Genomic DNA, 25,044 nt, shown 5'->3' with positions numbered 1-25,044 from the left:
TATTTTTATCTGACTAATCATGTTATAAATTTTTCAAACTGTAATGGCCTTGAGTGAAAATATATATAATATTTGAATACGATTTAAAATTTAAAAATATAATAATTTTAATTTGAGTTTGACTCCAAATAAAATTTAAATTGAGTTTGATTCAAATTATTTAAATTTTAATTCAAGTAAAATCAAATTATAATTTAAAATGATTTAAATTTGAATTCATTATTCAAACTTTAATTTGAGTTCCATTAAAATTCAGCTCGCAAGTGACTCATAAATAATTAAATAAAATATTATACTTTCAAATTTAACTAAAAAAATATTAAATATATTTTAATTTGATTCAAATTTGATAATTTTAAAAACAAATCAAATAATTTTTAAATCTATCCGAAAAACTCATGAATAGATTCAATTCCTATGCCTTCTAATTCTGAAGGCATATATATATATATGTCTAAATTTATTTATTTAATTTAATTGATTATATATATACATATATATTAAATAAATAGAAATAAATTTTAATATTTGATTAGTAATTTAAAAAATATATATTTTCTTAGTTTAAAAATTTTATATATTTGACAAGTATCAATGGTCGCATAATTTACACGTGGCTGTTCCATGTTTGACTGCAGTGTTTGGTCAACCACGCATTCTCAACCGCCCACAAACCACCAACCTCTTCTTTTAGCCGCCACGCTTTTCACTTTTTTTTTCCTTTTATTATTATTATTATTATTATTATTTGATTTTTAAATTTTATATTTAATTGCACACCTTTATATTTTCTTTTTCTTTTTAAAATTGGATGGAATTTAGTTATTTAGGATTATTTCTATTTTTCAACTGGCAGCGTGCTGTGAGGGATGTTAGATGACGATTCAACACGGCATTCAAATAACTCAATTCAAATTTTCTTTGACTCTTAAAAATAATATTATTAAATTCAAATTTTCTTTTTTCTAATTTATTCTCTTTAAATTCTCAATTAATACTTCATGAATTTAATTGAATAAAAAAAATAAAAAAAACACTCCATCTTATACCTCTTTTCTCATTTTTTATCAAAAGAACGTCTCCATTCCTTTACTGTATATTTTACTTTTTGAAACTTTTTAAATATTATTATAATAACTATGAGAACATAACTGTTACATAATTATAATTATTATAATCACGTAACTACTACACAATTATATCAATTGTGATTTTTATAATTGTTATACTTGCAAGTTATAAAATATATGAGACTTTAACTTATATAATATAATATTAATTAATATTGATCAGAAATAAAGTATCACTTATGAGATAACTACTATGATATAATGTGGACCAATATTAACTAGTGTTGATTAATATCGATCCGAGATAAAGTATTGATAAAAATTAAAGTATTTATAATATAATATAAATATTGATAATAGATAAAGTATTTACATTGTAACAGTCATGTACTATAACTGCTAAAATGTAATATTATTAGTATTGATTGAAATTAAAATGTCTATATTGTTATAATTATAAAATTATAACTGATATAATTATGTAGTAACTACAAACTCATAATTACTACAACAATATTAAAAAACAAAGGTAGTTTCAAAATAATATATATATATTGATAGGATGCTGGTCTGACAATAAATGAAAGAATAGCATCATTTTAACTAATCTAATAAAAAGATCTCTTTTAATTTTTACTCAATTTAATTTATAATGGCCTCTAGTAAAATTTAAAATATTGTCCAACCTCTATTTTATTATATAGATGTGGTCAAAAATCTATTTCTTTAAAAGATATTGTAACTATAATTCATCCTCTCTTTATGGATTTATCTATTCTTATTACCATTGATAGTACAATGATGTCTTTATTATATTTTAATTATTTTTATTCAAAGACATGGCAAAATAAGATTATATTAGTGTAACAAAAATTTCAAATTAAAATTATTTAGATTATTAATTTACATTTTTTTAATATTTAGAGTAATAAGGTACTCCATCCCGGATTATTTTGGGGTAAAATAATAAAAGTATTCAAATTTTGAATTTTAAGGGGCATATTTACAATCATAAAACTCTAAAACAACTTTTTTAAAAAAAATGAAATCAAATTTTATCGTTTTTTTAAAAAGGTAAAAAATCATTTAAAAATAATTATTTATCTTGGGGGTTTCACATGTTGCTATTTATAGTGGCTGCTGCGACTGCCGTGGAAGAAATATCTGCCCCTCTTTCTCACCTACCGACTCGTTGGATCCTGCTTCCGAGGAAGGCGATCGATCGATCGATCTGAAGGTTTGCGCTCTCTCTGTCGTCCTCTCATCCTCCGATCCTCCTTCTCTTTCAGGTTTAGATCCGCTAGGTGTGATTTGAATGCTCACAGATCTGTGGCCGCGTCTTGTCTTGCAATTATTAGACTCGATCTAGATACTTTATTTGGGTTTCAATTGCTTGTGGTCCGGAAGATAGAAGTTGGGATCTCGTATTGTCTTAAACTGATATTTTTGTAGTTTTACCCTTTGCAATTTGTATGACTAAAATTAAATCATGTAGTTTTCTCCGATTGAGAAAAGAGTACTGGTTTTTTACTGTGTTAGTTTTGCTATTACGATTGAGGATCCATTAGTTTAGATGTTAGGCAGCATCTTCAGATGTTGTCGATTTGTTCCTTGATGGTGTTTTTTTACCTCACTTTGGTCGATCTTTTATTGCATGACAAGTTTATGGCTTCTCTCTAGATCCTTATTGACTTCCATATTTGACGTTAGCTGGGTCAGATCTTCTAGGTACTTTCTTGCTGTAGTTGATTGGAGGCAAGATATCTAAGTTTTAGATCCGATTTCAAATTGTAGCAGAAGACTTTCTTGAAAAGCAACTAGAAGATGCAACAACAAAAAGAAATTTCTGTAATTGCTTGTTTTGACTTCTCTATTAGATCGTCTTAAAATGCACAAGCGATTTGTTGGATCAAGTATTGTATGTTATATGCTTCTTACTGTAAGTAGGCTGGAGACAAGATATCGAAGAAGTTTTAGATCCAATACCGACTTAGAACAGAAGTGTTTTCTTGAAAAGAAAACTAGGACAGATGCAACAAAAAACATGTCTGCAATAGCATGTTTTGACTTCTATATCAGATAGTCTTGAAATGCATAAGCCATTTCAGATCTCTTGTTTTCTCTATTGATTTTTTTCTTCTCTTTTTTCTTATGTGATACTCTTTTTTTCTTTTTTCAAATAACAAGTAGAAGCTTTTCCTTGGCTAACATAAAATGATCGAAGATTGCACTTAGTTGTATACTAAATGATTGCTTGTTCCAATTTTTCATTTCTTATTAACATTATGCTTTATCTTGGTGAGAAGAAATACACTGAACATCTCAGTTAGAAATTAGATAATTTCTTTTTTGTTACATTTTATTAAGACATGTTTGATCCTGCTTTGGATATGGGTTTTGCTTCTTCAAGAAAAAAAGTTGTTCTCAACATCTATTGGAAGGAGCTCTATAACTATGCTGTATTATTTTGGTGTTGATGGAACTGAAATGTCATTTCTCACACTTCAAGTTATGTACATTTCTGATCTATTATGTCATCCTTGTATTTATGAACCTAATCCTCAATTAACCTGATATCAGAAGTGAACCTCATTCTTCAACTTGTCGCTTTTGTATGCCTAAAACATTCTATGGATTTGTTATTATTTAGCAGTCTGCGCTGATATACTTTGAACTTCTAAGAGATGCGATAAGGCATGAATGTGAATTTATAATATTTTTTACCATGGTTCATTCACTGGAGTACTACTGAGATTTATAGTTTTCGCTTTTTTATTTGATTCTGGATTTTTGAATTATTTGAAAATTAAGTCTCCCTGCATAACCTTTAAACAGGTTAAACATGGCTCTCTCAAGAATAGGCCTTGCCGGCCTTGCTGTCATGGGCCAAAACCTAGCCTTGAACATTGCTGAAAAAGGATTTCCTATTTCTGTATACAACCGGACCACCTCCAAAGTTGATGAGACTGTCGAACGTGCTAAACTCGAGGGAAACCTCCCTCTTTATGGTTTCCATGATCCTGCAGTCTTTATCAACTCAATCCAGAAGCCCCGCGTTGTCATCATGCTTGTGAAAGCTGGTGCACCAGTGGATCAAACCATAGCCACACTTTCAACTCACATGGAAGTGGGTGACTGCATAATTGATGGAGGCAATGAATGGTACGAAAATACTGAGAGACGTGAAAAGGCAATGGCCGAAATCGGTCTCCTCTATCTTGGAATGGGAGTCTCAGGTGGGGAGGAGGGTGCTCGAAATGGTCCTTCATTGATGCCTGGAGGATCGTATGAAGCTTACAAGAACATAGAAGATATTCTTCTTAAGGTAGCTGCTCAGGTGCCTGACAGCGGTCCCTGCGTTACATACATCGGCAAAGGTGGTTCTGGCAATTTTGTAAAGATGATCCACAATGGGATCGAGTATGGGGACATGCAACTGATTGCCGAGGCTTACGATGTATTGAGGTCCGTGGGGAAGCTTACGAACGAAGAGTTGCAGCAGGTTTTCTCAGAATGGAACAAGGGTGAGCTCCTCAGTTTCTTGATTGAAATCACAGCTGATATTTTTGGGGTGAAGGATGATAAGGCTGATGGTTATCTCGTCGACAAGGTCTTAGACAAGACTGGAATGAAAGGTACCGGCAAGTGGACCGTGCAACAAGCAGCAGAACTATCAGTGGCCGCCCCAACCATCGCGGCATCTTTAGATTCCAGGTTCCTGAGTGGACTGAAAGAAGAAAGAGTTGCAGCTGCTAAAGTTTTCCATTCCGGTGGATTCGATGGTGTCTTCGACGGTGAGCCAGTAGACAAGAAGAAGTTAATCGATGATGTGAGGCAAGCTCTATATGCCTCGAAAATCTGTAGTTATGCACAAGGCATGAATCTGATAAGGGCAAAGAGCATTGAGAAAGGCTGGGATCTCAAGTTGGGTGAGCTAGCTAGAATTTGGAAGGGTGGGTGCATTATCCGTGCCATCTTCTTGGACCGGATCAAGAAGGCATACGATAGGAACTCCGAGCTATCGAACCTGCTAGTGGATCCTGAGTTTGCGAAAGAGATACTGGACCGCCAATCTGCTTGGCGCCGAGTCATTTGTCTTGCTATCAACTCTGGCATCAGCACTCCTGGGATGTCTTCTAGTTTAGCTTACTTCGACACCTACAGGAGGGAGAGTGTTCCTGCCAATTTGGTTCAAGCCCAGAGAGATTACTTTGGTGCTCATACATATGAGAGGATCGACATTCCCGGGGCTTTCCATACCGAGTGGTTCAAGATCGCGAAGCAGTCCAAGATCTGAACACATGCATCTCAAGAACTGCAGGTGAGTAGCATCAGACTTTCGGTTTTAAAAGCTTTCGATTGAGCGAATAACGTCCAATAGTTGGACCAGATGATTGATTTAGCTAGCTATTTGTCTGAGAATGCTGTCAGTGGATTCATTTGAAGCTAATTCGCGTTCGTATTATGAATTAAGGTTTCAGGTTTTATGTTATTGCTTGTTAAACCGGATATTTCAGTGCTTATTAGTAATGAATTTTGCTTTCTGTCATCTATTTTGTTTACGAAGAGCCCTTAAACTCTGTTTACTCCTCACATATTTATCGACCGACCGTGTAGGGTCACTGTAGGGTGGATTTGACTTTTACTAAAGAGGAGAGACACTTTTCTTCGTTTACTAAATATAAATGGGCACAAATTAAAAGAGCACCCTTATTTTTTGAAATCATGAACATTTATTTTTTATCAAGAGGATATTTCATCCCACTCGTCCATGTAAAATGACACATTTTTGACACACGTATAAAATCATTAATGATCAAACATATTGTATAGTTATGATTTCATAATTACTATTATAACAATTAAGATTTAATAGCTATTATAATGTGAATGTTGTTAAGTTTGAGTTATAATAGTTATGATTTTATAGTTGCTATAATGTAAATGCTAAGTTGAATTTGTGATTGTAGAATATACGAAATTGTACTACATGAATATTTTTAACATTTCTTACCCTTAGCTTTCAATATTCTCTAACCATGCACACATGTTTTTAAATGCTCAAAGAAACCACAAGCTAGTCTCTTATAAGTTCTTATTCTTCTCTCAAGCGCGGATCCAACTAATACCATTGCTACAATTCACAAGTTAGTCGATCGAACTAGTCAATCCAATCCGATATAAAACATCTCATTTTAGTAAAAGGTAGAATTTACCACCCTAACAGTCCTACACGATCGGTGTTCACGATCATCTATGAGGAGGTAAATCGAGAAGTTATAATTGATCACGACGGAAGATGACATTGTCTCGATTTCGTCGAGATTCAACTCTTGTCCATTTCAATAATTTTATTTCATCGTAACCAACTCAACTATGTCCCGGAGGCGATATAAAACATCTCAATTGCGACTAATAGGTTGTCACTAGCACAACTATGCATCATTTTACTACGTAACATAAAATGATATCTAGACTTGCCCTCACAAAAACCTCAAAACACAAAGCAAGTCCAGAAAAGTGATTGGTCACATCCTTATTCTAATCACATTATGTAGATTTAATAACATATGGAACAGTCTAACATATAAACCCTAATGTAGCACTCGGAAATACTATACAAACAAATTGAGAAAATAGTTTCCAGTCTCAGAGATGGTGAATTAAATCCTTTTAAGCATCACATTTTACCCTCTCAAACATGATAACTAACAATTCTATGAGAAACATGAGAGGGCTCAGAAGCTGCTGATTCTGTCATCCTTGATCCTCAGATGCACTCCCTCCCTTTCTGCCGAATATCATCTCGTCGAGATTATCTAAGTTGTCATCTGTGCTCGATCTTCCTCTTGCACCAGCTGGTTTTCTGATGAGGGCATTGTCGCTGCTCACGCGAGGAGAGTCCTCGGGTTCGACCACGACTGGAATCACCGCAGGCTGCGGTGCGGAATCGACAGCTGGTGGCTTCTTCAGTTGCTCGTACTCGGAGATAACCTTTTGGAGTTCGTCGTTTACATTCAGTGCCTCGAAAAGTAGAGCTTCATTGTCGCCTGCTGTCTCGATGATTCTTTGGACTGTGGATTGGCTTCGCTCGCATTGCAGAAAGAGGGTACTCGTCAAGTCGTCCTGTCGACATAGCACAAAATAACAGGCATTCAGATACTAACTTTCGGACTAGTTAACAATAAAAGAAGAAACACTGGATGTTTAAGAAATGGTTTATATAACCTGTAAAGCTTCTTGATGCGGCGAGGATGATAAAACAGTTGACAGAAGTTCAATGCTGTTGCGAGCCACATCAAAAGCTTCCTTTGTTTGCTCAGCTGTCAAATTGTGTGCATGGAAATCATTGTATGTCTGCCGATTAGCATTGTTATATGCTTCTGTCTCCGAAACCGAGCGCGGAGGAGTAAATAATGGGGCTAAGCTTTCATCATCTCGACCGGGGAATCGAATGCCTCTAGATTTCAAGCTCTATCAAGCATAAGAAAAAGAAAACTCAGTGAAGTGAATATAAATGTCACTTAAACAAGAGAATGTAGTCTCAAGTCAGTCATTCTTTTCGACAAGCACATTTGCTTATATCACAAAAAAATAAAACATTCCACAAATAGAAATAAAAAATAGATTTGGTTAAAAATCTTCATAAAATTGTGGTTTCAAGAAGAGTTAGCTAGACAAGCACATATATCAAATAAGATCTTTCATACCAAAATCACAGCTATCCAATGATCTATAGCTTTCTATATTCATAAATGAAAATATAAAATAATGAAAATCATATTGTGACTTTGTGAATAGATGACCAAATTCCTATTGAGGATGGAGACAAAGTTAACAATCCTTCATGTTGTCTAAACTTTTTGCAGACAACATTTAGCTTGGGGTCTCTAATCCATGAATACCTGTTCATTCATAATAACTTTCAAGTCTAAAGCTCGCGAAATTCATTTGGTTCCTTTGGGTACTTCCATGAACATTCATTAGCTCTAGAAATCCAATAAATAGTACAACAAAAGGCATTAACATTCATTCTTATTGCGAGAAAAATTTAAAACTAATGCATACTTATTAAATTTACCAACTTATCATGTTCAAATGTCAAACTAGAGAGTATGCTAAATTACTAGGTGCCTTTGTGTGAGTTAGGCCAGGAAGAATGATGCAGTTTGAAAATTGGTGATCAATTTAGAAAATTCCTTCTTTAATTTCTAAAAGTTGTTAAAAGTTTGTTACAATTTTAGAAAGAAATTAAAATTTGAGACATAAAGTAGTTAGGATCTCATGTGGCAGATCATTTGCTTAATAATATTTCTCTCTTCAATGAGTTGAGTTATTCAAGTTTTGTGCAGTGCGATTGTCGGTGTAGAATCAATCATACTTTGCCATTTGATCCATGTTTGACAAATTAGTGATATGCTTAAGTAGGCATTTAAGAAACAACTAAAAAAGTAGTTTAAAATTAGTTAACTAAATCTATGTCATGCCATCATAATGAAATTGTGTTACTTTCTTTTTTTTTCCTTTCCAATTTGAGTTTTAAGTTGGATGATATATATGGTGTTCTCTACAATTACCAGCCTTGCTTATTGGTTTTTCTACTAAATTAATCCATAAAAATAGAAATATGAATGTATATGTCTGTATTACAACCCCAACACAAGTACACTACATGGTAGAGCTAAATATACAAGTTGGTACTACGGTTTTCGAGTATTTCCGCATAACTACAGAAGGTGGGTTCAAACTAGAATAACATCATGATATCTAGATATGGAGCTATTAAAATATAATAGTCCTAATTATTTCTCTATCAAGATAGCTTAGAGAGATAAGTCTAAAAATTAAAATATGTCAAGGAAAACTAAGCATAATGTTGGTGAAACTTTATAAAAACTAAATTTTATCTCTTTTATCAATAATTGCTCCCTTTTCAATGCTATCCATAAATATTCTTCAGCTTTGAACATATATTGCATGTGATTGTCAAGAAAAGAAACAATCAATAGATGGTTTCAAACTGCTACAACAGAAAACAGTGTAATGAATCTTTGATACCATAGTTAGATAATCAAACCTTGTAGGTTTCCTCAAAGACTGGCAAGTATTTAAGCTCCTCTCCAGCTTCTCCCCATGCCTCAATCATGACAAGAGCCTTATTCCTATTATTCACTATAGTCTGTGGATCATCAATCAACCTGACCATCTCATCAAGTATCCTCTCCGCGGCAACCTCTGAAAAAGCCTTCTCGCAGTTCTTTACACAGGTCTCAAGAAGAACTAATGCAAGATATTGAACAGTAGAATTCTTCAGCATGATCCGCTTCTTGATGCAACGGATGAAATCAACGCTGTTGAATCTTCCACTGTTGATCATGTCGCAGATTTCAAGGTTGGCAGACCAGTTCGGGGCATTTAGGGTCTCCGAGGTTGCTGCCTCAACTATTTTTTCAGCTTCATTTTGGACTTGAAACAACTCTTTCATCCTAGAACTCATGGAGCTCACGCCAGCAGTCATCTTGCGGCCAACCCCAGATCCACTGATCTTTAGACGCTCACCAAAGGCGTTAACTCTATCCTTAAGATTTTCCCCCATCCTTGAATATCAAATGAAAATTCTATAGGAGAAAATAAGATCTGTAAGTCAAGACCAAATACAAAGGAAACCCCCAAAGGTAGCATTTCAAATAACTAATAGCTCAAAAAATCATTATTTGACAACTCAATTCAAATAATAAGAAGATATCTAGACCACAAAATCATTATCATTGGCAAGTTGATCATCATCAAGAAGTCGTGTTTGTTCCAACTATCCGTGGTCGGGTATTGCTTTACAACTTTTCTAACTATCTTCCTATTATGGAAACAATATATTTGACTATGATCATTACCACTCTTAAAGTGATCAAATGTCCATCTCTCTTCTCAAAAAGTTAGTAACAATTATAAGATCATTAGATGTAATGAAATCCAAAGTCATACCACCCTCTTTATAACTTGCACTAAATCAAAAACTTCCATTTTTTTCAATAATGGGAATACAATGAACAATTTCATCCAAATTTTCCCAAAATTTCCTCCTACTTCAAGGGAATAAGAACTTATATCTCATTTCTTAAAATCAACTTTAGCATGATAATGCTATCCCCAAATCTCTTAACCTCAACAATCTTATTCTTACAATCCTTATCTAACACAATACTTATTCCATTTTATTAAATATACCAAAATTTCCAAACCAGCATTGTCTATTTCTCTAACCTTTTCTTCATCCTATTGTATTTTTTTTACACATAAAAGCCCTTTCCTTGAAAGTGTTCCATCAATCATGACTTCAAATTGATCTCAAAGTGTTTGACAATAAAAAAAGAAGAACTTGGCGACTTCAAAATCTCACTCGTACCGACAACTGAAATCAATGGATAAAAAAATAAACGCAAAACCCTCAAAATGCAAAGTAAATCAACTTTTGCTAAAAAAAAACAAACAGAAAACTCTCGATTCCGAAGGAAACAAGGCGGAGATGATCCCTAGCGTGAAGAAGCAGCAAAAACCAATCAAACAGAATCAGAGCTTCTCTAGAAAGAAATGGATTAACTTCGCGTCGTCTACGATCTAAAACCCTAGGGATTTAGGGGGGAAGCGGTAGAAGAATACGGAAAATTCGTACCTTTGAGTTGGAGAACGAAAGCACAAGGGCGATTTCTCCTCCTCCTCCTACGATCCTTCCACAATCCGCCTCTTCGGCGATTTCGCCTCCGACTTTGAGATTCTTCAACTGCCACTTTAGCCCCATCTCGAAGCCGCCGACTGGTTCTTCTTTGACCAGAAAAAGGTCAACGCGAGACGTGGCGGCGATTAGAACCGTCGGATCAAAGGATAAGGGATAAACGCATCGTTTCCGGTCGGTGGAGGATAAGCCTTCGGCGTTGTGGAAGGATCTATTCTAAGTAAATTAATTTATTAATATTTTTAAAAATAAATTATATATCCTAATACTAAATCCTATTATATAATCAGATTTTATCTCTCGTAATGATGATAAAAACAAACAATTTTAGAATGAATTGTATAAATATTTTTTACCACTAGGCATAAGTTAAATTGGTTACGATAAAATAAAATTGTCGAAGTAGACAAAGATCAAATTTGAACAAAATCGAGATAATGCTCTCTTCCATTGTAGTCAACTGTAATTTTTCAATTTACCTCCTCATATATGATCATGAGACAAATTGTGTGAAGCCATTGAGTTGATGAATTTCACGTTTAATTAAAGTATAACTATTTTTTATCTTATATAATATAAAGATGAAAATTTTATTATATAAAAAATTAGAATTAATACATAGTGTCACTTTTTATTTTTTTTAAAAATAATTTTTATATATATATATATATATATCAACTTTGTAACAAAGAAAAGATTAATTTTTAGCAAATGTTATATTTTATTATCATTTATTTATGAATGTTATGCTACATTTTAAAAAATATATAAATATACTCTCTAATAAAGAGTCAATATTTTTAAAAAAAATAAAAATTATGTTATATTTTCTAATAAAGAGTCAATAATTAACATTTTTAAAATTTAATATAATTTTTAATTTTATGTAATCTATCACCATTTTCAGTTTTCTAACATTTATCAAAATAATATTCTGGCGTTTTATTTTTGATGCTTATAATATGATAAAATATAATATACTTTTTGATTTTGTGGGAATCATGGGGAAGAATTAAAAAATTACCTTATCAAATTGAAAAATAAAAAAAAAATAAAATCTCGCCTATTTCATTTTTTTTTTAATGAGAATTACATTTATAAAAAAATTATAAAAATTTCTTAAAATATTAGTGATGGTGTGTCGAATGCTTCTCCTCTTAGCTTCTCACGAAGACAATGACAAACCGTTGATTAGGCAAGCTCTGATAGTTTATGAGGTAATGGAGATCAAGGTTGACTAATTTTATTGGCGTAACCATTCTGATACTCAAGTTAAAATCAAAATGTGACAAGAAAAACTTGCAAAAATAAGAGAGAAAAAAAAGAGCAGTGTAATAAAAAATAATTACTATCGCATGGAAAAAAAAATCATACCTCTTATTTATCCCCACAACAATTATATAGTCATCGAAAAAGAATCTCCACGTAAACATCCTTAGAGAATAGAAAAGTGACAACCTATGAGCCACACCTTTGAGGATGTCCCTATGGATAACGCACATCCGCCTACTCTCCTTTCAAAAGGTGATTGAGGGACAATCATGGAAGAAATCTCCATCAACTACCACCTACTCATCCTCTATCCATTTGTGGAGAAGTTAGAAGACCAAGGGGCAACAATCGTCATAGAGAATCTCCATGTGGATGGACCTGTTTGCTTGATCGCACATCATCGAAACCAAATGCCAATTTTATCAAGCACATAAGGGCCCAAATAGGCAATCCTTGAAGGAATGCTAAATACATGAGGAATATATCCGAGTGACTTTCTGAGCTAGAGAGGGATGTAGTTGTGTACAAGTGCTAGATGATGCGGGTCATACCTAGTACTCAAGGATATTGACCCCATTACCATCTATAAAAAAGTAAATCAAAAATGATATACACATGAAAGTTATGATGAAATGCATATTACTCGACGTGGCAGTCGAGATTCATGCCACGTGGCTTTTTCTTCCTCCTCTGTGCCATGATAACTACATCACCCTCGGATCCTACCAGGTTTGCCTACCGAGTGACTTTTTCCTTTGAGCTAGAGGAGGGATGTAGTTATGGCAAGTGCCAAATAATGCACGTCATACTCATATTAAGTATCATGCCTAAACTTTCATATAATGTATCATTGATGCTACCATATTTAGTACTCAGGATATTCAAAACTAAGCTTGGCCAATCGTAAAACGAAACCAATCACTCAAAAAATAACTAAGGTACCATCAATCAGAAAACTAAACATATCAGAATTTTTTTTTATATCAAATAATAATCGAATCTAATCATAGAGAATTAGATTAAAAACTTTTTGTTCAACTAAAGTTAAAAGGTCATTCCAATAGTATTTTGATCATTTTACAATATCATACTCATTAAATATATTTTTATTTTTATTTAATAAAAAAATAAAAATATTCTATTTAAAAATATTTTTATTTTTTCAGAATCCTGACAACAACAGGAAATTCATGCACCACCGAACTATCTTTTATACAAATTGCTTGTTCAAATAATAATAATAAATATAATAAAATGCAAGATGGAGGTGATTAAATAAGTAAAATTAAACAAATATAAAATATAAAACTTATATTTTTGGATAGATATAAGATTGTGCAGATGAAATTACACACAACAAGTGTATGAGATTATGCAGATGTAATTTTAGGCAACACAAGTGGTAGTCAAAATCCATGAAGAAACATTTCTATCAAGAAAATAACTCTTTCTTTTTGGGAATTCATTGAAAGCAAATTGTCAAGGAGAAGATAATAAGGGGAAGGTTGCTAATGAACTTACTAGTTATAAAGGGGAATAGCAGCTAATCATGACAAGCTGTTCAAGTTCTTTCCCACTGGAGAACAAGAAGGTCACTAAAGCAAATGCAAACTTCTCCATAATGCAAACTGTGGTAGTAGTTACCTGCACTATGTTGTTGCTTGCCCAAAAATGTATTTTAGTTGAAAGTTTGGTCATAAAGCTTTTCTCCTGGACTGCTCGCTAAGGTACCTGCACCGAAACAATACAGTTTGGATACTAGTAGCATGAGAATTGATGGCAATAAGGCAAAAGTCGAAACTAGTTGACAAACAAGCAAACAGTCGGCATAATTAGGAGACTAACAAACGAAAGATCGGGCGGGCGGGCTCTTTAGTAACTGGTCGGCGAAACAGGAATCTTACCTGCCAGTGTGGAATCCTGCAGAATACCATGCACTGAGAACAGTCACAAGATCACTTTCCGGCTCGGTGCCACTTGATGTTTTCAGTTCATGCTCACCTGATGCTTCCTCCTTCCCCTCATTTTCTACATTTACAAGGAAATCAGAGCAAAAAGAGCATGTCAGCCAAGGAAAAAGGTTGAAATCACAATGCAGTCAAATTGTGAGATGGCAAAATTTGTTCAGAGATGATCTCAGATGTTTCTTTGTATGCAGATGAACTTGGTAAGTTTTGTTCTGCAAACTGTACACCTATTGTTCTAAAGACTAATAACAATCATCCAATTTTACGTATCAAAATTGTTTCCAATTTTCATATGAATTTTCTAAACAATTTATAGTAAGCATGGCAAGTCAATGTATCAAGTAATTCCATCCATATACCAAAAATGTTAGTGAATGAATTGGATTTCAACTATCTTCCTACCACTTGTAATTAAGAGAAACAACCGTATATACGCTGACCATTTGGTGTCAAAAGGGAAGATAATGTACAGTATTTTAGTTTTATAGATACCTGCAAAATTGTTCCTACTATATAGGTTTGCAACTCTGTTACAACGCATGTTAAGTGCAAACGAATAGGATGAACATCAAACTAGAGTTAAATTTTCCATTATTTTTATATTCACAACAAGAGCAACTACTACAAAGCAAGATCAAATAACTATACTATACATCCTTAAAATTTAGCAACTTGAGATATTGTTCAGAAACAGAACAATTTATTTTAGCATAAAGGAACAACCAAATATCTGTCTGCTTACCTTCACACATAGCAGAAACAAGGGAAATTTTGGATTTCACTGAACTTAATATTTTTTCGGTGCCCTTCATTCCTATTTTAGCCGAGTTGTCATCTGTGAAATTGATTTTCTTGGGCACATCTACAGTGCATGATGGGCAACTAGAACACAAACCACTTTGACCATAGCCCTGTCCATCTGAGTCATAGGCAGGAAATAATAACACAAGGAAACAGAAATGGATTTGAAGAGACAAGAATCTGCAAACAAAGAACAACTTATCACCTGAAAATTGATGTGGTGCCGGCACAAGGCAGCCTAGGGAACAAGAATCAGAGAGTCCTGATGAAGGGCAACATGTAACACAAGCTGCTGGAATTACTGGGACGGTGACACCAAGGCAAGAGCACCAGGAACATGGATGCTGTGAATAATTTTCAGTTGCATGGTTTGATAGAACTTTCTCTGCTTGATATTCACCAGATTGAGCTGGATTTTGTGGATTCCAATAATTTGCATGCTGGAGTTGCTGGAGAACTTGTTGCCTCTTCTCCTCGAGCTCATAATACTGATTAAGGAGATTATTATACTCAATATTTCTCTGATCGTTGCCATAACTAGTCTGTGTGTCAGCAACAGGGATCTTGGAGTAAAGCGGGTTCAATTCTGGGGTGCATATATTAGCACATAAACTTTCTTCTTGAGATTGAAGAACTTCATTGGTAGCTACATCCTGGCAGTAAGGCATAGATGTGTTTGCTACATCATTGATCAAATTCTCTTGATCATCATTATGCTCTCCTTCCCTTCAAATGGAGAACAAAATGAGCGCACAGTTATCCCTTTATAAGAAGAAAAACATATATGTGGCTGTTTGCAGGAACATAAAAGGTGATGATTCAACTAACATTTTTTCCAACAAGAATGTTCTCATCATACAACTTCTATGTAATACAAACTGTAGGATCGGGTTGGACCGGCTAGAGGGGGGTGAATAGACGGTTAAGAGAATTAGCACTCGTCTTTAAGAAAAACTTGGTTGCAACTGGATCGTTGCTTCCAAGACAATTAACGCTCAATAAAAAACTCCTTTAGGCGGAGAAGCCTTTACAATTGTAGCACACAGACTTAGAGAGAAGATTACAAAAGTAATTGGTGATTTAACTCTAAAACTCTAAGTCTATTTATAGCACAAGNNNATAAAATTATTTAGAGCGTGTGACTTTCTCCATCTGAAGGCACATAATCATAAATAATTACTTTAGTGTTAAGTAATGGTGAATACTACTACGTCAATTACACTAAATATTAAAAAAAATATGATATGCAATGCGTCATTTTTTGAAAAATAAAATAAAAATGATAAAAATAAAAATCCTATATCTTTTAGTTTTAAAATAATTCACAAAACAATTAAAAGAGCAATTACCATTATAAAATATATATTTTTATTTAAATTATACAAATTTAAATTTATGAAAAATAATTTATTTATTAAAAAAATGAGTGGTTAGATATTTGACTCCTCCAAAGTTGGACTATGGATATGAAAATAATTATTAATGTATGAATATTTTTATTTCATTTTCTTAATAAAATATCCACACGTGGAGACAAAGCTATTCTATCAATTTTAATTATATTTTTTTCTTTAAAAAATAAGGACTTTGAGTCTTGCTAATGACATATTAACTAATCTTTTTCTTGTGATAAACAAACCACTCCTAAGATTAATTAAAAAAAGAGAAATTTAAATTTTTTAAATTATAAAAATACTCTAAAAATAAAAAATACATGTATAGTGAGTTCTTTATTATGTCTTCCATAGAAAATAGAATTAAAAAAATATAAAATTATATTATCAATGTGAATGAATGTAAATGGATGTGAATGAATGTAACAACTCTTTTATAAGTTAGAAAACATTCTTAATCAATACAATTTAAGTGTTTCCTAGGAAGGCACCTCTAGTCATCTCTAATTTTTAGTCGAAGATCCATTTTGAACGCATACGAAGGTGATAACAACAACAACGACTAGTTTATAATTGCATATGTCATTACTTAATCAACTTCTCGTTTGCTCATGTGTGAGGTCAAAGGTAATAGAGTGAAAGTGCTTTCATACCGAGTCATGTAGCACGAGATCATTTTACCGAATGCGACTTCTTCGATCAAGAGAAACTTGAAAAATGACAAACAATAAAAAATAATCAAATTGCAATTAAAAAATTAAATCAATCTAACTTAAACTTGCACACTACTCTTCCTTAGAAGAAATATTACCATAATTCTTTTAACAAAAGTTAAGAATAAAACTAAATTCTTTTCTATTATGCTGCAAAAGGTTGGAATCCGCCAACCTAGTGAGGAGGTAAATCACGGTAAAATTCTTTTCTATTATGATTTAGAGAAGAGTAGCGTGGAAGACTTGAATTATAAAAAAAAATGAAGAGAATGGATTTCTTCAATTAAAAGAGCTTAGATTTCCTTTGGGAGATATTGTTTTCTATACATTGATTTTTTGCATAATTAGGGTGATATACATACCCTTGCATAATATCGATAAAGGGATTAGGACGGTAAATGAGTCGAGCAAAGTCAAATTATGTATTGTTTAAATTTGTTTGATAAGGTAACATAATCAAACTAAGTTGAATTTAAAATAAATAAAGTTGTTAAAAAAAATTATTCAAACTTAATTTGGTTTTTTTAATTAGTTTGAATTTGGTGAATATTAACAAGCTAAACACATATGTGTTCTTAAATTTTTTCATTTATTTTAATAAGTTTTAAAATTTTATTTATTTAATTAACTTTATATATATATATGATATGGCGAAAGCTTGTAGTCCCCACGTGATTAGAGAGTAGCTCCTATTACTTTTCATCTTAATTTCATATTCATCGTTTGAATTCACAACAAAATACTTAAATCAACTTTGACATCACATGGAGAACTCTGAGATTTATTTGGTATCTATCTCCCTGAGGCGATTAATCCAAGGCCTACTACTAGTGATCTCCCTCAACTATAATATTCTCCTTTTCGAATACTTTCCGGAGGTAGAGAAATTTTTTTAAACTTATTCTTATAAGAACACAATAAGAAAAATAAATACAAATACAAATAAAATAAAAAATAACTTTATAATGAGAAACTTACTTTAAATGCTTTTTTATTGCTTGGAATAACTTCTTATTGATTCAGAAATGCATCAACACATCGTGTGGGGCCACTAAGGTGGCGGATTCCACCTTTTTTGCAGAAGAAATGCATCAACACTTCTCCTCAGAATCTCTAAGAACTTGCACCGTCAAATCTCTACGAAATCTCCTTTTCTAGGGTGGACATCAAATTGAAATATGTTTACCAATCAATTGACTTTATTCACCAATCGATTGTCATGTTAAATCCGACTGTTTAAATCTATAAAATAATTATCAATTGACCCAATCGATTCCAAAGCATTCTGTTGTTGGCCACCATCTATCAATCGATTGCACCAATCGATTCCGTTGATCATATTTTGCCAATCGATTGCACCAATTGATTCCGCTAGCCATCTTCTGTCAATCGATTGCACCAATCGATTGATAGTCAACCCTAAACCCTGAATTCTAGATTTAGGGTTTACCAATCGATTGGTGAGGGTGAACCTCACCAATCAATTGGTCATCTAGCAAATCCGAAATTTTGAGTTTAGGATTTGTCAATCGATTGCTATGTCGCGCCAATTGATTGTCAACCCTAATTAATGTCAACCTTTTAAATGTTGAATTCACGACTTGCCTGATATTCGGTTAATCTTAACCTAAAAGGACTTCTCCTGCCCAACATCTATTCATTCATGGCCTACTGGGACTTCCTGTTGTCCAGCATTTGGTTAAACTTGACCTTTTAGGAATTCCTCTATCTAACATCCAGTCATCCGTGACTGCTGGGACTTCTCTCGTCACTAAGTGTCCAGTTAACCGTGACTAACTTAGATTTTTCATCTCGTGTCAAGTGTTGAGTCATTCATTACTTGCTTAGATTTTTTATCTCGTGTCAAGTGTTCAATCATCCATGATTCGCTTGGACTTTTCGTCTATTGCAAAGTGTCTAGTCCTAAGTATCCGATCAATCGTGATCCGCTTAGATTTTCTATCTCATACTAAGTGTCTAGTCCTCCGTGATCCACTTGGACTTTATCGATAATCAATTGTCCAGTCAACTGTGACCCACTTGGATTTTTCATCTTGTGCTAAGGGTCCAATCCTCCGTGACCCACTTGGGCTTTCTCGATAATCAAGTGTCCGATCAACCATAACTCACTTAGATTTCTCTTGTCAACTCCATGTTGGACTTCTGATTACCAAGTGTCCAATTAACCATGACCCACTTGGACTTTCCTCTTTGTGTCAAGTGTCCGATCCTCCATAATTAACTTGGATTTTTCATCTCATGTCAAGTGTTCGATCAACTGTGATCCACTTGGACTTTTCTACCATCAAGTATCTAATCAATCTTGACATATTTGACATCTAACTAACATATTGATAAAACATCGAAATCCAACTCAAGTCAAACTGAACTTGATCAACCTAGTCAACCTTGACCTGTGGTCGATTGCATCAACATAGTCGACTGATGGTAATAGGCAATCGACTGATGTTGAGCTAGACGAAATCATTTAGCTGACGAGTCAAAGCAACATCCGAATCTACAATTGATCAATCGACTGATGAGTACGACCAATCAACTGTTTGACAAAAATCAGCCCGAACAACAACATATAAAAGAAGATTTTGAGTTGTTTTAAAGTAGTCGATTCTTGAGTGGTTGGAGACAAAGTGTCACTGCATTTTTCACCATCAAGAAGCAATCTAAAATGACAAGTGAGCATTCCAAGCAAAGTTTCTCAATTGTAAAGTGTTTTTGCTTTCATTTCTATTTGTATCATGTATTCTTGGTGTGTTGCTTTGTAATTATACATTTATAAGAAACTTTTCTACCTCCGAAAGGTATCTGAGAAAGAGAAAGATTAGTGGTTATAGTCGTTACGAGTAGGCCTTAGACATAGTTGTCTTAAGAGGCGATAAACCAAGTAAAACGACTGAGTTTGCATTATGGTGTGTCGAATTGCTTTCAAATTTTTGCTGCGCAATATCATTATTGAAGTGATTGAAGCTATTCAACCCAACTATCTCGCACGGATCTTAACAATTATAACAAAAATAACTTGAGCATAATTGCTTTTAAAATATCATTAAATTTTTTATTAATCTTGATATTTAAGCTTGCATCCGACTAATCCGAGAGGTGAACTACCTTTCTTTTTGACTTACTCATCAAATAAATCTGAAAGCGCAAGTGACTTTTGACACAACAGTTCGACTATCTCAGTAGTTCGAGCACCGTAGGCATAAGGTGGAAATAAAAAAATCACTAAATTATATTATAGGTAGGCGTTATTAAATTATACTTATTAGAGGCTATCAAATTATATTATATAATTGATATAGTTGAATGAAAGACTATTATGAGCTTCGATCGATCTAACCAAACCTGTTAGATCACATACAGGCCGAACCTCTTAAAAATATATTATAAAATAATTATTAATTATAAATTATAAATTAATTTTAATTTGTTAATCTTAAATAATCTAATTATCTATGTACATAGATGGTTCAATTTTTTTTAGTCCCTTTTAAATCACAAATTGTAAAATAGAATAGGTAAAAAATTTACAATACAGATATGTCATGATATGGCGATGAGATGATATAATTAATTTTCTTTCATAATTTATTTATTGATTTTTTATTTTATCGAGATGTGTTTTTTTGTTAATGGTTATATTCTATTTAACTCAATATCTACTTTCTTTCGATGTGAATTTGTGACTGCTCTGTTACTTAATTGACTTCAGAATGTAAGGGATAATGAGAGATTTTATAAAGTTGGATAATTAGGGTTTTTTAAAAATCATTAAAAAATTTAATTTTATTTTATTGGTAGTACGTTTCAATTTCTTTAATTGTCCCATTTTTGAGACCTATAAAAATATAAGTGGGCCTATTTTAGAGGTGATATTGTTAGTGTGCCCATTTTTATCACGTAGAGTGAGATAGAATCGTCAATTTGGATTAAATATGTTAGATTGACACATCTTGCTAAATAATTTGAGTTGGTTCGGTTGGTATTTTATTAACTAAATTTAAGGTGAGTTTAAATGGATTGACCTGTCTAGGCCTGTGACCTACACAGTCGGCCCGTGATGAGCTTGAGTTGACCCGTGAATTAAAAAACTTATTTTTTTCTTCTAAAATTTAAAATAAAAATGAAAATTTTAATGGGCTCTTGAACTTGACCCATTTAATCCACCATCAAACCTAAAATTTCAACATTATATATATAATTTTTTTTAATAGATTAGTGTGTTGATCCGCTTAACTCGTAATTCACTTAGAGTTGGATTGAATTAGAGATTTATTAACCCGTCAAGATGACGAGCCGGTCCGCTACGCCCTGATGGGTTTTTGATGGATTGACCTAAAAAAATTTATAAATCCTAAACCGTATAAGTTCTATAAATCGAATAAGAACTTAGATAATTGGAGATACAAAAATAAAGATCTAGTTTCAATGAAACATAGTTTAACATATAAAATATGTAAATAATGATAAAGAACTTGATTGGAGAGTCATTATCCTTGTCTTATAGCGTTAACTGCTCTATCCAAGGGAATTAAGATGATGGCGCCGTAAAATCGTTGTCAATGAGAAACGAAGACAAGATGTCAGTTCCTAAACTTTAGGGATCAAATCTTATATATAGAAATCTAATTCGTTATCAGTCCATAGATTATTTAAATAAATTTGATTTGTATTCGCATATATAAATTATAATTGAGCCCAAGGGACATTTTTTTTAATTTTTGTTTCTATTATTTGTTTGTTCTCTTTTTTTTTGTTGGTTCAACCTGCAATTTGGTGGTTTGAACCGGGGATTCAAACCGTCGTATTCACATACTAATCATGAATCATTTAATTATTGTCCCGGATCATAGTTGAGTTGGTTACGACGGAACAGAGTTGCTGAAATGGACAAGGATTGAATTTCGACGAAGCCGAAGCAATGCTCTCCTTCGTCGTGACCAACTGTAGCTTCCCGATTTACCTCCTCATAGATGATTATAGAGCCGACTGTATGAGGCCGCTGAGGTGACGAACTCCACTTTATACTAAAATGAATCATTTAATTACTTTGAAATAAAATTTCACAAAAATAATTTGGATAAATAAGCTTCATGGACTATTTTCTATTTCTAATAATTACCAAGAATTCACTTAATGAAAAATCACCATGAAATTATATTATTTTGAACAGGGTCTATGGTCGATCTGTGTGGATGCTGAAGGCGTCCTTAGGGTGATTTGATAGTTCTTATGGGATAGAGACAACAGAGTCGGTCCATGAATTTTCTTTCCTTTTGTCACATTTCGCTCAAAGGATTGAAGAGAGATAGTGGATCAAGCTAATATTAGCTAACTTGATCCTCTTCCCCATAGATCCCAAATGAGAGAACCCTAGGTGAGCTATCAACTCTAATTATTGTCCATGTACGATCCATACTAGATCTGACCAACTGTCTGTCTGACTTCCTTTACGTTCTTGACCGTCCATCTTTTTATCTCAGTAGAATCTTTTAATAACATGTTTTGATCCACTTCCCCATTTCTTAAACTTTTAATTTATTAATATATATTTTTGATTTTTAAAATTATTTAATAATTTTTTTAATGACATGAGATTATTTGATGTAGGACTTTCATACTTTCCTTATTAATCTTATTTTATATTTTCATTAAATATTATTTGATGATGCTGTATGGTAAAAATTATTATGGAATGTATAAAATTAATTAAAAAATATAATGATATATATCTGATCATACTAATATATAATACTATTAACATTAGATAAAAAAATCTTAATATAAAAAACAAAGATAATTCAATATTTAATTTAATATTTTTAAAAAATTAAAATATTTATCTGTCGTGGTGAATCATGAACGGAAATTTCGAACGGCGAACTTTAATCGCCTTTAAAGATTAAAATTAAGGTTCTCAACTTTCTCTCTGATCACAACTCTCAGTCCACTTACAGTTCGACACAGAGACGCAGAAGGATCCAACAAGGAAGAAGACAACAGCTACACTTCTCCATCACCGAGCCTCTCTCCACTGAAAGTTTGCCACTCAGATGCTGCGAATCCAATCAGGAAGAAGCATCAGACGCAACTCCCCCCCATCAATGTCGATGTCTTTCCTTATCGTTTCTTTCCGGCCTCTCGTGAGTTATTCTCAGAATCATGGCGTCGAGTAGATGGATATTGACAGCGACGTTATTGCTTTTGTACATTCTGCGTCAAAACGCTTCCACCAACGGCGAGGATGAGGCGGCTGCCGCCGGCGACTCGTCTTCGCCCTCCTCCTCCTCCTCGGCGGCGTCCCACAGGAAGTGCGCGTAAGAACCCAGCACGTAGCTGCGATCCGAGACGGAAAGTTTTGATTTTTGGTTTTGCTTGATTTGGAAAATGAAGCTTGAGTATGATAAATTAAACTACGTACCAGTCGTCCGGCGAAGCCTTGACGGCGCGGTCGAAGTAGGTTTTCGCTCTCTCCTCGTCCCTGTGCGTTTCCCACACCAGATTCCCGTACATAGATAGCAGCTCGCCGTCGCCGGGGCTCGCCAGGATCGCCCGTCCGTAGCACTCTTCGGCGCGCGCCGCATCGCCCTCAACCTTACATAGCAGAACAGAGTTGATTTGATTTGATTCGATTCGCCCCCATTTCGAAATCCGGAAATTTTAGGGATTCGAACTGACCTCGTGAAGGAATCTCCCGTAGTTCCTCAAGAGGAGCGGATTGGAAGGGTCCGTCTGCAACATCTGCTGGTAGTACTCCGCGACCTTTCTGTTGTCGTCACGATCGCCGTCGCCCCTCCCTAAGGCGACATTCTTCCCCGTTCCGGTTCCGGTTCCGCCTCCGGCGTACTCCGCCTGCTCCACTTGCCCAGCGGGCACCGACACCCCGATATCGCACCAGTTCACCTCCAGATCCTCTTCCTCCGCCACCTTCTCTGGGACCGGGGCGTGGGGAGGCCCGGCGCGAGGGGAGAGGTTAGATCCGACGAGATCGCCCTCGGATCTGGCTCGCCGAAGAAGAGGCCCCTTCTTCCCGCCCTCCGCCTCGATGTGGATCGCGGCGGCGCACCGGTGCCGCGGAGAAAACAAGGAGCTGGCACTCCGCCGCAGGAACGAGTCCCCGGCGCCGGAGTCGTGGAGTCCGTCCGCCCTCGGAGACGCGAGGAAGGAGCTGGTGCGGATCAGGACGGTGGCGCTCATCCCTGACCGATTCCTGGGACGACGATTCCGCTCGATCGCTGGACGAGTTGCCGACTCGGTGGCTGTGCCTGAAGCGGCCCAAATTCGAGCGAGCTTCGCGACATTAAATAGGTTAATCGTATACCGTCAACTGACGGGCGCCGTTACCGTCAGGCTAACGGACGGTTCACACGTGTGACGGGCGCACGTGAAGGGGGATGGGCAAGAAGCATGGGCCGTACACGTGGAGGCAAACGACAGGGCCGGTGGGCCCCGTTAAGCAAGTCGGAACGACGGCGGAGGTCGAGCCACGCGGATTTTTAATTAACTATTTAAATTTATTTTTATATTATTTTCTCACTTACGGACCGTACAAAATTAATAAATAAAAATTTTAGCGTGAAATAATCAAATTCCTGTTGAATCGGTGGATTAAAAGACGATAATCTATATAAAAAATTACATTTTAAATTAAGTAAAAGTCCAAATTTCTTTTTTTATCCTATTTATCTTTCAATATTATCCGATGTATATCTCTCATCTAAATCAATCATGAATTAGTCAATCTCCCATTTAAATTCTAGATTAATTAGATGTGGATAAATTATTTGAAGTCTACCAAAAGATTTAAACGATAGTTTTTGAGTTTGAAATTAAGTTATTATAAATTCTACCCAATAATTAATTATAGATCTATGAATAAATTTCGATTTGATATATATATTATATATTATGTGATTAAATCTGAATCAAAAAGTTATGATATTTTAAAATTTAAGTTTAATATTTATATTATAGTAATTATAAAATCATAGCTGCTACAACTGCGTGGCAACTCAATTGTACCAGTTACATAACTACTACAATATAAATATTAAATCTTAAATTTTGATAGATCATAAC

The 25,044-nt window shown here is 34.2% G+C and overlaps 4 protein-coding genes across 5 annotated transcripts; 1 reads left to right on the top strand and 3 right to left on the bottom strand.

Moving 5' to 3' along the window:
* The first annotated feature begins 2,223 nt into the window (after positions 1-2,223).
* LOC141844097 (6-phosphogluconate dehydrogenase, decarboxylating 1-like) lies at positions 2,224-5,619 on the top strand. Of its 2 annotated transcripts, none has more exons than XM_074732094.1 (2): positions 2,224-2,307; positions 3,906-5,619. In XM_074732094.1, the coding sequence occupies exon 2, from the start codon at positions 3,913-3,915 to the stop codon at positions 5,365-5,367; it is 1,455 nt and encodes a 484-aa protein (XP_074588195.1). In that variant the 5' UTR covers positions 2,224-2,307; positions 3,906-3,912; the 3' UTR covers positions 5,368-5,619. The 2 variants fall into 2 exon arrangements, with proteins under 2 accessions (XP_074588195.1, XP_074588196.1); XM_074732095.1 differs by having other exon boundaries at positions 2,271-2,359.
* A 987-nt stretch (positions 5,620-6,606) lies between these two features.
* On the bottom strand, positions 6,607-10,874 carry LOC141843751 (TOM1-like protein 1). Its single transcript, XM_074731785.1, has 4 exons — positions 10,741-10,874; positions 9,148-9,688; positions 7,299-7,544; positions 6,607-7,196 (listed from the first exon to the last, which is right to left on the bottom strand). Exons 2-4 carry the CDS (start codon positions 9,664-9,666, stop codon positions 6,828-6,830), a joined length of 1,134 nt encoding a protein of 377 aa, XP_074587886.1. The 5' UTR covers positions 9,667-9,688; positions 10,741-10,874; the 3' UTR covers positions 6,607-6,827.
* Positions 10,875-13,451: 2,577 nt separating this feature from the next.
* Positions 13,452-15,562, bottom strand: LOC141844589 (uncharacterized). The gene is made up of 4 exons (XM_074732634.1): positions 15,046-15,562; positions 14,782-14,958; positions 13,977-14,100; positions 13,452-13,803 (listed from the first exon to the last, which is right to left on the bottom strand). The coding sequence occupies exons 1-4, from the start codon at positions 15,506-15,508 to the stop codon at positions 13,767-13,769; spliced, it is 801 nt and encodes a 266-aa protein (XP_074588735.1). The 5' UTR covers positions 15,509-15,562; the 3' UTR covers positions 13,452-13,766.
* A 7,503-nt stretch (positions 15,563-23,065) lies between these two features.
* Positions 23,066-24,227, bottom strand: LOC141844204 (uncharacterized). Its single transcript, XM_074732234.1, has 3 exons — positions 23,644-24,227; positions 23,387-23,559; positions 23,066-23,301 (listed from the first exon to the last, which is right to left on the bottom strand). The coding sequence occupies exons 1-3, from the start codon at positions 24,160-24,162 to the stop codon at positions 23,184-23,186; spliced, it is 810 nt and encodes a 269-aa protein (XP_074588335.1). The 5' UTR covers positions 24,163-24,227; the 3' UTR covers positions 23,066-23,183.
* Between the last annotated feature and the right edge of the window lie 817 nt (positions 24,228-25,044).

The sequence above is a fragment of the Curcuma longa genome, chromosome 13, assembly GCF_044706935.1.
Source record: "Curcuma longa cultivar G26 ecotype Majalengka, Jawa Barat chromosome 13, ITB_CL_G26_1.1, whole genome shotgun sequence".
NCBI lineage: Eukaryota > Viridiplantae > Streptophyta > Magnoliopsida > Zingiberales > Zingiberaceae > Curcuma > Curcuma longa.
The sequence above is the reverse complement of the archived record's forward strand: the minus strand, read 5'-3'. Positions and strand labels throughout refer to the sequence as shown.

Bases quoted from the DNA above. Each gene is read 5' to 3' on its own strand.
- LOC141844097 (XM_074732094.1), top strand. From the start codon at position 3,913: ATGGCTCTCTCAAGAATAGGCCTTGCCGGCCTTGCTGTCATGGGCCAA.
- LOC141843751 (XM_074731785.1), bottom strand. From the start codon at position 9,666: ATGGGGGAAAATCTTAAGGATAGAGTTAACGCCTTTGGTGAGCGTCTA. The intron at 7,545-9,147 runs GTTTGATTATCT...TATGCTTGATAG, and splicing joins TCTTTGAGGAAACCTACAAG to AGCTTGAAATCTAGAGGCAT. The intron at 7,197-7,298 runs GTTATATAAACC...CTATGTCGACAG, and splicing joins CGCATCAAGAAGCTTTACAG to GACGACTTGACGAGTACCCT.
- LOC141844589 (XM_074732634.1), bottom strand. From the start codon at position 15,508: ATGCCTTACTGCCAGGATGTAGCTACCAATGAAGTTCTTCAATCTCAA. The intron at 14,101-14,781 runs GTAAGCAGACAG...TTGTAAATGTAG, and splicing joins TGTTTCTGCTATGTGTGAAG to AAAATGAGGGGAAGGAGGAA. The intron at 13,804-13,976 runs GTAAGATTCCTG...GTTTCGGTGCAG, and splicing joins GCAGGATTCCACACTGGCAG to GTACCTTAGCGAGCAGTCCA.
- LOC141844204 (XM_074732234.1), bottom strand. From the start codon at position 24,162: ATGAGCGCCACCGTCCTGATCCGCACCAGCTCCTTCCTCGCGTCTCCG. The intron at 23,560-23,643 runs GTCAGTTCGAAT...CTGCTATGTAAG, and splicing joins ACGGGAGATTCCTTCACGAG to GTTGAGGGCGATGCGGCGCG. The intron at 23,302-23,386 runs GTACGTAGTTTA...CTCGGATCGCAG, and splicing joins AAGGCTTCGCCGGACGACTG to CTACGTGCTGGGTTCTTACG.